The sequence below is a fragment of the Microchirus variegatus genome (assembly GCF_963457635.1).
Source record: "Microchirus variegatus genome assembly, chromosome: 3".
Classification (NCBI taxonomy): Eukaryota; Metazoa; Chordata; class Actinopteri; order Pleuronectiformes; family Soleidae; genus Microchirus; species Microchirus variegatus.
Genome location: NC_139804.1, coordinates 9,512,729 through 9,526,617, shown reverse-complemented (window position 1 = coordinate 9,526,617; position 13,889 = coordinate 9,512,729). Strand labels below are relative to the sequence as shown.

The following is a 13,889-nucleotide window of genomic DNA, read 5'->3' as shown; positions in this document are numbered from 1 at the left end:
ACACATATTTCTAATATCAAATCAGACACTAATGAAATACATTGAAGTTGCTCTGTGGTGTAGTGTGAATGGATCAGTCTGTTCCTGAATGAGCTAATAATTAGGAATGGGAATTTTACACATTTTTAGAGTCGATTGTCTAGGTCCACATGTCGAATTATTTATTTATTTATTTATTTTTTACAGCAGCAGCAACAGCAGCAATGCGGGGGTGGAAATTATTCTGCACTGTACTACTTCATTTTAGGCTCAAGAACATGGCTGTAATGTCCATTATAGACCATCAGAACAGCCATAATAAAAATCAGGGGCAAAAAAACGGAAAAAAAAACGGACTCTCCGCTGGAATGCGTGTGTCGCCACTCACACTGCACGCACAGTAGGGTTGCCACTTTTCAGAAATGAAAATAAGGGACGCCCCACCGCGGCTCCTCGGGGCCATGACCACCACGGAGCCCACTAATGTAGGACATCTAGGCATGTGTGTTGTAAGGGTGTCTGGGGTTTTTCTAGTAAAATTTCACTATTGAGAGTACATGGCGAGGGAGCAGAGCGACCGAGCGGAGGTGGGTCTGTTGTGGAGCATTTGAAAATTTGAGGTAAAAATGGGGCATTCTGAGGCTTTTTGAAGGACCATTATGGTGACTCAAGGCCAAGTAACTCAAAACATTACAGAACTCTGTATTACAGAAAACATCTACTTTGGGAAGCAGCTGGGGGAACACATGAACAAGAAATGTCTTTATTTGCAAGAGCAATATAACTAGGGATGCACCGAAAATCAGGAAACAGTTGGGCGAAACCGGAAAACCGAAATAAGTTATTGTGCTAATTTTTTACCATTGTTTTTTTTTCTAATTTTGTTATGGCAGGGACTGTGTGTGCTTACCTCACTAAAGTCAAGGCATTGCAATTATAGTATATTATATTATAGAGTGTGCCCCCTCATCTGGTGCAGACGGGCCTTTTTTTCTGCGCACCGCACTGTGGTTTCTCTCTCTCTTTCTGCTGCGTTGTGCGTCGCTGCTGCGCTCTGAGCTTTTCCTCCAAGCGATCTTTCCGTATCAGCACAGACTGGATTATTTCTCTACACGCAGTTTTATCTTTACATCCAATAATAATCTTTATGACGAGGATCGAGTACAGTCGCGATGACGTGCAGGGGATCTGAGTAGATCTTAGTGTTAACAATGAAAAGTGCGCTGTTAAACTTTTCATTGTTTTCACTCCGTGGTCTCAATCTTTTTGTAGAAGAGCTTTAGTTTTGTTGTAATTAAGGGAATAACCGATTAATCAGATGAGCTGATGTCTTTAGTAAACTGTGAGCAGCACCGATGTGTGGCGTCTGTTGCTAGGCAACCGTGACAGCAGCACGCGCACAGAGGACCGGAGCCGGGGCGGCCGGGATCCTGCGTAGATCCCGCCACGACAAGTTTGCTGGCCTTATTATTCCCTGTGTTTTATTTTCATCTTTATCTTTAGTGTTGATGTGTGTGTGACAGACATGTGGATTGGATATTTAAGGGAATACGGAACAAACCGCGTCCCGTATTCGTTCAATACGGGACGCGACATTTAATTGCCAAATAAAGGATGATTCTGTATTTTACGGGACGGGTGGCAACCCTAACGCACACACACACGCTTGGAGGCACACAGCCACTCGAGAGAACAGCCGGTGACACGTGCACCATCATCTCACATGTCTGTGCTGGAGCAAGTGAAACAATAACAAGAAAATACGTCCCTGTATGTGACTGAACACTAACGTTACGTATATGAAAACTCACCCATAACAATATAGTGCGGTGCTGGCGTCACGTCGTCATCTCAGACAACCACTGTATCTGTCCTGCTCTCTTTCAGCCGCTGAATAATCCATCTGTTTGTTGTTTTTGTGATGATGAAGTCTGCTAACACGTTAGCATAAAGATCGCTAGCTTTAAATGCTAACAGTCCACACACCAGCAGTCTCTGTGCTTTCTCTGTCCTTGTGAAGAAGGTCAGCCACAGACTTATTCTCCAGTTTTCTTTGCCTTCCTTCCTGACTGCTTTGATGACAATCATGCTTTAATTTCGCACTGCACACACACACACACACACACACACACACACACACACACACACACACACACACACACACACACACACACACACACACACACACATAAGCGCTGGCCATTCGACACACTCTCTCTCTGTACGTGCATATTAATGAGCCATGTGTAATCTCCGTGATCGTCAGCTGATTGGCTGAAAAAGCATCAAAAGCTCTGGAATGTGAGATCACCACACCCAAACTAGGAGTGATTCACAGCGATAAAACAACCTTAATTCAAACACAAAGTTTATGGTTTTAAGACCCACAATACTGTGATTTGAAGTATGTAGTGGCTTCTTCAAAACTTCAACTTGTGTAATTTTTTAAAAAACGGAAATCCCTAATTTTGGAAAAAATAACTTTTTTTTCTCATTTCGCGCTTTGCCGACTTGTTCCCGCTTGGTCTGTGTCGGGTCACATATAGGAAAGAGCCCAGCCATGTCCGGATGCTTCAAAAGCAAATCTTTTCCACATCCACTCAGTGCTCTTTTCACTGCTGGACAACTTACTTCACACCCCACCCCTGCTCGGGGTTGTGAAGCACTCTGAAGTTGGACACGGATGTCATTTTGGCCAACTATAGAACTTCCTAAAAAGTTTTAGTATACATCCAAGATGGCGGCCACCGAAGAGTCTTTGATTCGTATGTTGCTTTCATTTTAAGCGACTTCCTCCACAGAGCTCTGTTAGGCAAATGCGGTGAAGCCCTTGGAAAACTGCGCACATGCTGCATTGCGTGTCGCATTGAGCAGACCCTGGTATACTCGCACGTCAGGTTATCGGGTGGCGGTACAAGTCTGGATGCAGGGAATAGGACACATTCATACCAAACATGAAGAGAACAATGCTGCAGCTTCCCTGTCGGGCAGGGAAGTCGGGGTGTCAGCCGGTTCGGGGGTCGCCAGATAGAGGCTTTCCAGATCGGGGCTCGGATGACCATCCTTGGCGACTACTTACTGACTATTGAGAGAGTCACTGTTTTTAAAAGCTCAAATGACTAATGGCTAGGTAAAGCCAGCTGAAGGTTGTGGGTTTGATTCCTGGCCCCGCTGGTCTACATGTGATGATGTGTCCTTGGGCAAGACACGTAACCCCACGTTGCACCTGGTGGCTGTGCTGGCAGTGTGTGAATGGGTATAAAAGATGAGAATAGAAAATGAGCTGCACATAGATGCACTGTATGAAAGTGTGAGTTAATGGCAAAACTGTAGTGTAAAGCCACTTTGAGTGGTCATCAAGTGCTATATAAATACAGACCATTTACCATTTAAAGGTACTGTTCTCAGGCCACATGGTTGGTGTCGTGGTTTGCACTCTTGCCTTTGCATCAAGAAGACCTGGGTTCAAACCCCGGTTGGAACAAGGGCCTTTGTGGAGTTTGCAAGTTCTCCCCGTTTGTGCGTGGGGTTTCTCTGGCTTCCTCCCACAGTCCAAAAACATGCAGATTTGGGGATTAGGTGAATTGGTCACTCTAAATTGACTGTGGATGTGAGAGTGTGAGTGAATGGTTTGTCTTTGTACTATGTACTGAACCGTACCAAACCGAACCAACATTAGATTAGTTTACCTGACATATCATGCACTGAGCACTGAACACATTATGTATGAACCAGGTTACTTTTATGTTTTAAGTTTTTAAAAAATGTTCCATTGATATGGGTTTCTTTTGTCGTTCTGTTTTTTTAATCCAAAAAAGACTGCTGTTGTTTCCCTCATTAACTCAGCTGATCTAAACAGTCCTGATTCATAACCTATAACATTTCAGTCGTTACGACTGTGACCAAAAATGTGATTACACCTATCCTGTTCTACTCTGAAAAGCAATTTCTACTCCTTTTACTGTTTATCTTTTTGTGCGTAGTAATAAAAAAATGAAAAAAGAGTTTCGGGCCTGTTTCAGGAAGCAGGAGTTCAAAAAACTCTGAGAATAAGCCTGAGCTGTGAGTAGATGAACCCTGATGAGTATTGTGAAGGGGAAAAACTATCCGTGGTGCTCTTGAGAACATGAAATTAAGACGTATGCTTTTTAGAAATTGTAGTAAGAAACAATAGAGATGACAACACTTGAGTCTTTTTTTTTAAAAATATAATTACATGTTCAGCATCAATATGGAGCCAAATCAGGACCATAATGTTAAAAAACTAAACCTAATTTTGTTTTCAATGATTAATTTCAATGTATATCTATTTTGTTGGTTCATTCATTTTAATGTGTTTATTCATTTTGAAATATTAAAATTTTTCACATTCAAATCTTGTTTTTTGGTTTCAGACTATTATTTTTTTCAAATCATTTTTTTTTCAGTCTCAGGCTTTTGGCACTTGCATCCAGGAATCGTCGGTACTTTGATGCATAGAATAAACAAACTCAGGGTTTGCTGATCCCACTTCCTGACACAGGCCTCTGATCACTGCAGGTTGTTTATATATATTTTTTGTTACTGTGTGTGAATTTGTGTGTGTGGTTTTAACAGCAGTTGTTCTCCACAGGGGGACCAAAGGCAAAGACATCAGCACCATCAAGTCACTTAGGGTTCTCAGAGTTCTCAGGCCTCTCAAGACCATCAAACGGCTGCCAAAATTAAAGGTTCCGCTCCCTTTATTTGGAAATGTCTAACAAATCATGGCTCAACTGGCCTTAGAACAGAAAATCCTATTCCCATCAGAGAGCTTGATTTATTGATCTATTTATTAATTTATTGATTCTGTGAGAGTTTCTGACGGCAACATAAAGAGGGTTTTGGACGTTATGATATCTGAGATTTGGGCAACACTGTGAATCAAATCATCTATCCTATGACCAACAACTTATAGTCAGACTTAAACTATATGGACAAAAGTATTTGGCCACACCTGAATTCATATGACTTAATCAGGCTTTGGTCTAGTCCCCTTATCACCAATGAAGGATAATCGTGCATCCATCCAGCATGCCAAGACAATTTGGACAATGCTATGCTTCCTAGTTTGTGGCAACTTGGAGGAAGGTCCTTTTCTACTGTCCCAGTGCACAAAGCAAGGACTATAAAGACACGGTTTGATAAGTTTGGTGTGCTCATCAGTGCTCTACAGAATGAAATGACACAAATTCACATAGAAACATTTCGAAATTCTGAGGAAAGTCATTCACGAAGCTGTTATAACTGCAAAAGAGGGACCAACTGCATACTAAAGTACTGTATAGTAGGTAGTTGAATATGTCATTGCAGTCCCTGTCGGTGTAATGATCTGCCTGATCATTACACCGACAGGTGTACTTTTGTCCATATAGTGTAGCTCAGGACATGCTAAGATAAAAAAAATAAAGCTGGAGATTCCCCTCCTCTTCAGAAGAGAATGGAAGAATATTTTTGGCTTGTTTTTACTCATGTTGCTCACACAATTTCAGATAAACACAAATTATCCTGTGGCCAATCGAATGTGTGTGCATGTGTCCTCAGGCAGTGTTCGACTGTGTGGTCAACTCTTTGAAGAACGTGCTGAACATCCTCATCGTTTACATCCTCTTCATGTTCATCTTCGCCGTCATTGCTGTTCAGCTCTTCAAAGGAAAGTTCTTCTACTGCACAGATGAGTCCAAGGGTCTGAAGAAGGACTGCGAGTTAGTCTCAAACTTCTTTTTCAAATTGTAGACTGCAAACGTTTAACCACAGCAGAGCCCTTTACCTATGTCTCTCTGTCCTCTCTCTCTCGGTCTTTATCTTTGCCTTCATGTCTTCCAGAGGACAGTTCCTGAACTACGAAAAAGACGAGGTTGCTGCCGTGCAGAGAAAGTGGGAAAAATACAGCTTCCATTATGACAATGTGCTGTGGGCCTTTCTCACGCTCTTCACTGTCTCCACCGGAGAAGGCTGGCCAACGTAAGTACAGCTGATTTCAGTGAATTGCTGTGTGTGTCAGGATGTAACCACACTTCAAAAAATAATCTGAACTATCACTTTGACCAACAAATCTGACAAATCAAAGTCCACTTACTGGATGAATACAGGAAAGTCATCACCCATTACAGGTAAACATCTTGGGCTGTGACTAATGATTCATTTTAATAATCATTTAATCTGTCGATATATTTGATGAACCAAGTAATTGTTTGGTCCATAAAATGTCTAGTGTTTTTCAGTGTTCTCCCATGTCTTGTTTTCTCCACAAATCAAAATAATTCATAAAAATATTCACATTCAAGGAGATTAAAAATCCGAGTACTGGCTTTAATTAGAAAAACAACAACAACATTGTCATGTAGTAATGGATTAATATTTGAGTAATCATTGCTGCCCTACTGTTCTTCCTAGACATGTATTGCTTATCACAGCTCAGTGTTGTCATCATAAGGGGTATTACTTCAATATTAAATTAAATGAACTGTCATCTGTGGCTCTGTATAAAATAAGTATAGAGTTATATCCTGTGGGGTCATTGCTGTGTTCTTAACGGTAAATGATGTGACATTTAAGATGCAGGCAGTGATAGAGGAAATATGCTAGTGAGTTATCAGAGGCAAGGGATGTAGTGGTTTTGGAGTATGACCAATACTAAAGAGCAAATGAATAATATCTTGTCACCATTCTCCCTTTTGGAACATGCAACTGTATCAAAGGGATAGTTCAAGTTTTTGAGACACTAACACACTAACACTGAAAGCCATTTCCAAAGCAATGCAAACTGTAACTTACCCTTGAATTTTTCAGGCCTTTGCTTAATTCCAAAGAATATACACTGGCACAGAGGGGCCACATGGCAGAATAGTGACTAGTGATGTTGCCTCACAGCAAGAAGGTTGCAGGTTTGAATCCCAAGCAGAGGTTAAGTGGACTTTCTAAAATGACTGTAGGTGTAAGAGTGAATAGTTCGTTTCCGTCTCTATATGTAGGGTTCAGGTTACATAGGATTACATAAGACACCTGCCAGTCTAATGTACTCCTACTGCCGGTCCCAAGCCTGGATAAATGGGAGGGTTTGCGTCAGAAAGGACATCCGGTGTAAAAATGTCTGCCAAATCAAATGTGCGAATGATCCACTGTGGCAATCCCGACATTTTTGCCCTATGTCATGGGATTGGATCCAGCACCCCTCAACTCTTATGAATTGGATAAAACCCAGTCACATTGGAGCAGTATGTCACTATGTTATTGCATCTCACCCATCATTGCTTTCCTTTGCTTCCAGTGTACTGAAGCACTCTGTTGATGCCACCTTTGAAGACCAGGGTCCCAGTCCAGGCTACCGGATAGAAATGTCCATCTTCTATGTGGTCTACTTTGTGGTCTTTCCTTTCTTCTTTGTCAACATCTTTGTGGCTCTGATCATCATCACCTTTCAGGAGCAGGGGGACAAGGCTTTGTCTGAGTGCAGCTTGGAGAAGAATAAGGTAAAGCACTGACACTGAGGTAGGTAATGAAGGATTAGTTCCTGGGATTTGGATTTTCACCATTTGAAGCTGATCGTGGAGCTCTGAGGTTCATCACTAACTTTGCATCCTAGTGTTGAATGGTCTAACTTGTCCACTCGCAGATCCAAACATTGGCATATTTTTATAATAAGTCCATCCTTCCAGGCTTACATTCATCAGAACAGCACAGGAAGCTGTTGTCTTTGATCCCAAGGCTAATATTTATTGTCAATTCCAAAAGCGGGTACTGAATAAGGAAAAGAACGCATGTGCATTCCAAGTTAAATTAAGAAAATTAAAAGGTGACAGCTTTAGCAACATGGGTGCAATACTGGGTTTCCTTTTTGCTAGAGATGAGAAAACTTAACACCTGTTGGATTTTGGTAACCTGTAACCTCCTTCATCACACTTGCATGTGTGGTTGTTTTGTTCCAGAGAGCTTGTATTGACTTTGCCATAAACGCCAAACCTCTAACGCGCTACATGCCCATGAACAAGCAGTCCTTCCAGTACAGGATGTGGAAGTTTGTGGTGTCAGTTCCATTTGAGTACTCCATCATGATCATGATCGCTCTCAACACGGTGGTCCTCATGATGAAGGTAAGAGCTAGAAGATATGAATAATTTAGTGCATATTTTATGTAGCTGGCTTCTCCTTTTTCAGATGTTGTTTGAAGTCAGTCCTGGATTAATTAGCATTTTTGAGAGAGATTTACTTTCACGATGAGAGTGTGCTGTTCAGTCTGGTCCAGCAGATCTCACCTCTCTCACCATTTGCCTCTGTCTTTTAGTTCCATGGCGCACCAGACTTCTATGAAGCAATGCTGAAGAACCTCAACATCGTCTTCACCACTCTCTTCTCTCTGGAGTGTATCCTCAAGATCATTGCTTTTGGTCCACTGGTGAGTGAACAAAAGATCCAGCTCAGACCGGGTATTAATGTCCGTCCTCAGTGAGCCAATCATTCAAACCCTTCCTGACCACATCATCATATCTGATCACTCAGACCACAATCTGAGTAACAAAAAATAAAACAAGGACAAATCAAAGAAAAAATGGCACAGGGTTAAAGTAAAAAAAGTAGCAATCAACATAGATCATAACCACGGTGGGAACAGGATACAAGGAGGAAACCAGAATCATAACATCTTCATAATCATCAGCAAAAGAAGTGAAGGCAGTGTGACCAGTAAGGGAAAAGAGTGATTAAGTGACATGATATCAAAAGAAAACAGGATGTGTTAAAATAAAACAGGAAATTCACGAAAAACCAACAAGGACAAAAACATTTGTTTGACAATGAAAGTCGGACCAGATCACTGATCAATAATTGATTTGTTCATTATATTTCATTCTTAAGGGTCAAAAGGTCGAGTATTTTTGAGGAAGAAAGGGTCAAGCTTCACGTCCGTTTGTTTGAACAGATAATCATTTGGCAGTTTACTCCAATACTTAGCAGGAAGCATGTCTTGGAATACCAAGAATGTTTTCCTCTCTCGCTTATGCTCATTCATTAAAAATAATATTGTTTTATATCATGAAACAGTAAACATTTTTGAAAAATGTAATTATGTAAATTTGTGAACATACTGCATTAAAACTCAGATTATCGGCGCAGAGAATACCTGATAATTGCCGCGAACGTTCATGATTCTCGGCAGTTATTAGCCGTTCTCCACGAATGGGGAAATCTATAAATTATTGAATACCAAAGCTGTCCAGACAGGATGAAAAGTCTCTAGTGAGAGGCAGGTTGGTATTGTCCATGTGAATATCCCCCAGTAGAATTAAATTTGGTGAAAATTCACTGTGTAGCTTGGGGGAGTAGTAAACTGTAACAACGATAGTTGGTGAGGGTCCAGGAAGCTTAAAAACAAGGCATTCAAATGAGCTGAATGTAGGTAGAGAGACAGGCAGGACTTTCCACTTCTCACGGTGTATAGGAGGGGAGAGGTAAACAAAACCAGGAGGAGTGGATTCGTCATTAGGCTGTTGCCAGGTTTCTGATAAAGAGAAAGTCAAGCTTACGCTCAGTGAGGAGATCTTGGATGAGGTGTCCTTTGCTCGTGAGTGAGCGGATGTTGAGCAGAACAAAGTTGGCAGCAGAGGCATCGTGTTTGACAGGAATAGCATTAGCCGACCTAGCCAGGACAGCTAATGGATGGTGGTTGACGGTACGGCAGGAGTTTCTGGAAGAGCGATGAAAAGTGGACCAAGTAGAGTTGACTGTGCTAGAGTTGTTGTGCGGGATATGTCTGCGGGACCCACGGTGGATGTAACGCCGGCGAGGCGGGCGAGCGATGTCCGGGTGATGATGCAGCTCCAGTGGTGGAGACTCCGGTGCATTCAATCAGAGCCTAAGAAGGTCTGCGACAGAGTAATGAAGTAGTCCTGCCACAGGATGATGGCACAACGACAAGAGTATCCAACTGAGTCTAAACCAGGTGAGAAAGTTATTGGGCCACATGACGAGGGAGGAACCAGGTGAAATCAGAAAGCCGGTGTCGTGACAGCAGGTTTAGCATTTGCTGCCGGCGTTAGCGCTTGCACTTGCCAGAAGTGTCGGAGTGACAACCGGTTTTGACTGCGAGGGAGAAGCTGTTGTAACTCCTGCAAATGTGTGGAAGCGAGGTCAGTTTATGCCACATAAAGTCGAGAAACCATAGGCCATAAAATAGGCGGCTGACAGTGGAATGATGCACATTCAGTTGTGTTGCCACAGTTGTAACGCTCAACCCAGCACTCAGCATGCCAATGACAAGATGTGCTTTAACTGCACACTTTCAGCTTTAATTTGAGGGTATTTACATCCAAATCAAGTGAACGGTGTAGGAATTACAGCACTTTCTATATGTGCCTCCCACTTTTTAGGGGACCAAAAGTAATTGGACAAACTAAACAATCATAAATCAAACTTTCATTGTTTAATACGTGGTTGCAAATCCTTTGCGGTCAATTCCAGCCTGAAGTCTGGAAGGCATAGACATCACCAGACACTGGGTTTCATCCCTGGTGATGCTCTGTGAGGCCTCTACTGACACGGTCTTCAGTTCCTGCTTGTTCTTGGGGCATTTTCCCTTCAGTTTGGTCTCCAGCAAATGAAATGCATGCTCAATCAGATTCAGATCAGGTGATTGACTGATAACATTCCAAATTGGCCTTAAAAAACATTTTGGTTGCTTTTGCAGTTTGCTTTGGGTCATTGTCCATCTGCACTGTGAAGCGCCGTCCAATGATTTCTGAAGCATTTGGCTGAATATGAGCAGATAATATTGTTGGAAACACTTCAGAATTCATCCTGCTGCTTTTGACAGCAGTTACATCATCAATAAACACAAGGGAACCAGTTCCATTGGCAGCCATACATGCCCACACCATGACACTACCACCACCATGCTTCACTGATGAGGTTGTATGTTGTGGATCATGAGCAGTTCCTTTCCTTCTCCACACTCTTCTCTTCCCATCACTGTGGTACAAGTTGATCTTGGTCTCATCCAGAAGATGTTCTTCCAGAATTGTAACAGCTTTTTTAGGTGTTGTTTGGCAAATTCCAATCTTGTCTTCCTGTTTTTGAGGCTCACCAATGGTTTCCATCTTGTGGTGAACCCTCTGTATTCACTCTGGTGAAGTCTTCTTTTGATTGTTGACTTTGAAACACATACACCTACCTCCTGGAGAGTGTTTTTGATCTGGCCAACTGTTGTGAAGAGGTTTTTCTTCACCAGGGAAAGAATTCTTCTGTCGTCCACCACAGTGGTTTTCTGTGGTCTTCCGGGTCTTTTGGTGTTGCTGAGCTCACTGGTGCATTCTTTCTTTTTAAGAATGTTCCAAACAGTTGATTTGGCCACACCTAATGTTTTTGCTATTTCTCTGATGGGTTTGTTTTGATTTTTCAGCCTAATGATGGCTTGCTTCACTGACAGTGACAGCTCCTTGGATCTCATATAGAAAGTTATCAGTAACAGATTCAAAATGCAAATGTCACTCCTGGAATCAACTCCAGAACTTTTACCTGTGTCATTGAAGATGAAATAATGAGGGAATAGCCCACAACTGTCCATGAAATAGCTTTTCAGTCAATTGTCCAATAACTTTTGGTCCCCTAAAAAGTGGGAGGCACATATAGAAAGTGTTGTAATTCCTTCACCGTTCACTTGATTTGGATGTAAATACCCTCAAATTAAATCTGAAAGTGTACCGTTAGAGAACATCTCAGTTAGTTTCATTTCAAATCCATTGTAGTGGTGTATAGAGCCAAAATAAAGAGAACTGTGTCAATGTCCAAATATTTATGGACCTAACTGTATATCATATCGTGTATAAAGATTTCCATTTTCTCTGGTATCGCGATTCACACCGTAATCACAATCCCCGTCAAAATAATTTCAATCAGACCTCCATTCAAAATCCCTGGAACGGGCTCCAGCATCCTGAAAAGGCTTGAACGTGAACATGAAAGTGAACAGTTCACTTTGAACATGTGTGAACTGAACTAGTTCATGAAAAGTGTGAACTTGCACAACACTGCCCAAAAGCTACACACAAACTTACAGTGAGGCATCTTTTCAGCACTATGGCCCCTGTCTGTGGAATAGCCTGCCGATGGACCTGAGGGCCGCAGAGAATGTTAATATTTTTAAAAGCAGGCTCAAGACTAGGGATGCACCGATCCACCTTTTTTCACTTCAGATCCGATCCCGATACCTGACTTTAGATACCTGCCGATACTCCGTTACTATTCCGATATGGATGCTCTGTGTGCTTTAATATTATTATCATCATTGTTATTACCATTTTGATTATAAGGCTTTAATAAACCCCTTTATACAGGCAAGTATGATATGTCCGACTTTTACAACGTTTACAGCAACTTTACAGACCCCTGGCGACACACACACACACACACACACACACACACACACACACACACACACACACACACACAGTGAGCGGAGAGCAGCGCACAAACAGAGTCACAGACGAGATGTGAATGTTCAATCTCCGAACACAACGCAATGCCGGCGTTTAAATAATAATAAAAAAACATTCACGTGACAACAGCCAAAAAACGGCATATATACCGGCTAACATGAACCCTGGCTTAGAGGAGTGTGATTTTCATTGTTTTTATGTCGCTGTCAGAACTGTTCTCCTCAGCGAGCAGGCGTTTTAAAACGGTGACGGCTGGGATTAAGTCGGCTGCAGGTTGCAGAGCTGAACTTCCTGGTTAACTCCTGGTCAATCATGCTCGCCTACTAGCTGGCTGTAAACTGTGCATCATTACTCCGCGTCTCATTGAGACACACCTCAGTTCAGGAAACCCATTCCACTTTTTGCAGCCAGCTAACAGAGCAGTCAGGGAATCACTTGTGGAGACATTTCAGCAGACACACACACAGACGGATCGGAAATTTCCGATACAACTATAGAGATTTCCGATCCATCAATTACGTCTGTATCGGAACCCGATACCGATACTGGATCGGATAGGCCCCATCCCTACCCGAAGACCCACTTATTTAATCTGGCTTTTAACTAATGTCTTATCTTCTTAGTCAGTTTTTATATTTTAGCCCCCTCTATCTTATATCTTGTATATATTTTTAATGTTAAGGTCTTGTTAAAAGAGCGATTTAAAGAGTGTTGAAACCGAAAATGCAGAGGAGACAGAATAAGATAATAAACAATATTTAGTTGTGGTTAACATAGAATGATACGATGCTACAAGGGGATTTAGCATGGGGGCTTGGGGGGGAGGCCGATGCAGCTGTGCCCAGAAGGGCTCCAGCTCATGGTGAGAGTCAGTGTTCGGGGGGAGATCCAGAATGGAATGAACTCACTGGTTGTAGAGAGGACAGGGAGAAGTTCCAGGTGCTGAGTGAAGCAGTATCAATCCGAAAGCAGAGATGTCTGTGGCGACCTAAGGCAGAACAATGATGGGTCAAAATCCAGGAAGTCAGAGTTGAGCAAAACCAAAATCAATTATTATTAATGGTATTTTATTAGCATTTTATCTATTATTTATTTATTTTAAATTTTTTTAGCCTATGTAGTTTTTATGATTTTATTCCATATATCCATTAGTTTTAGATTTTAGATTTTATTCAGTGTGTGTATTGTGTCTGCGCTGGGGGCTGCGATTGCCGCTGGCTGGGATGTCTCTAACTCGTTGCGAACATCGGCCTGCGTCCGGTGAGGGGTCTACGGCAATACTTCATTGCTGTGGGCCCCTCGCTGACCTGTGGCTAGGTGGAGGCGTCCTGGGCTCGGGCCATGAACGGCCCCTAGTGCAGAGGCTTCCTGTGATGGTGTTTCCTGACCTGAGGCCCGTTGCACAAAACTAGGATAAAGGATTAAGCCGGGCTATTTTTGCTTATAAGATTTTTTGAAGGTTCT

The 13,889-nt window shown here is 42.2% G+C and overlaps 1 protein-coding gene across 1 annotated transcript in view; it reads left to right on the top strand.

The window, feature by feature from the left end:
* The window catches only part of cacna1ba (calcium channel, voltage-dependent, N type, alpha 1B subunit, a), a gene marked incomplete at both ends in the record, with an annotated part of 225,712 nt that overhangs the window by 168,336 nt on the left and 43,487 nt on the right, over positions 1-13,889 (top strand). Inside the window, 6 exons of the mRNA XM_083887152.1 lie at positions 4,592-4,688; positions 5,542-5,702; positions 5,824-5,961; positions 7,268-7,469; positions 7,926-8,090; positions 8,282-8,392. Of these exons, the coding sequence (XP_083743278.1) occupies positions 4,592-4,688; positions 5,542-5,702; positions 5,824-5,961; positions 7,268-7,469; positions 7,926-8,090; positions 8,282-8,392 (874 nt within the window). The remainder of the gene's footprint in view (positions 1-4,591; positions 4,689-5,541; positions 5,703-5,823; positions 5,962-7,267; positions 7,470-7,925; positions 8,091-8,281; positions 8,393-13,889) is intronic.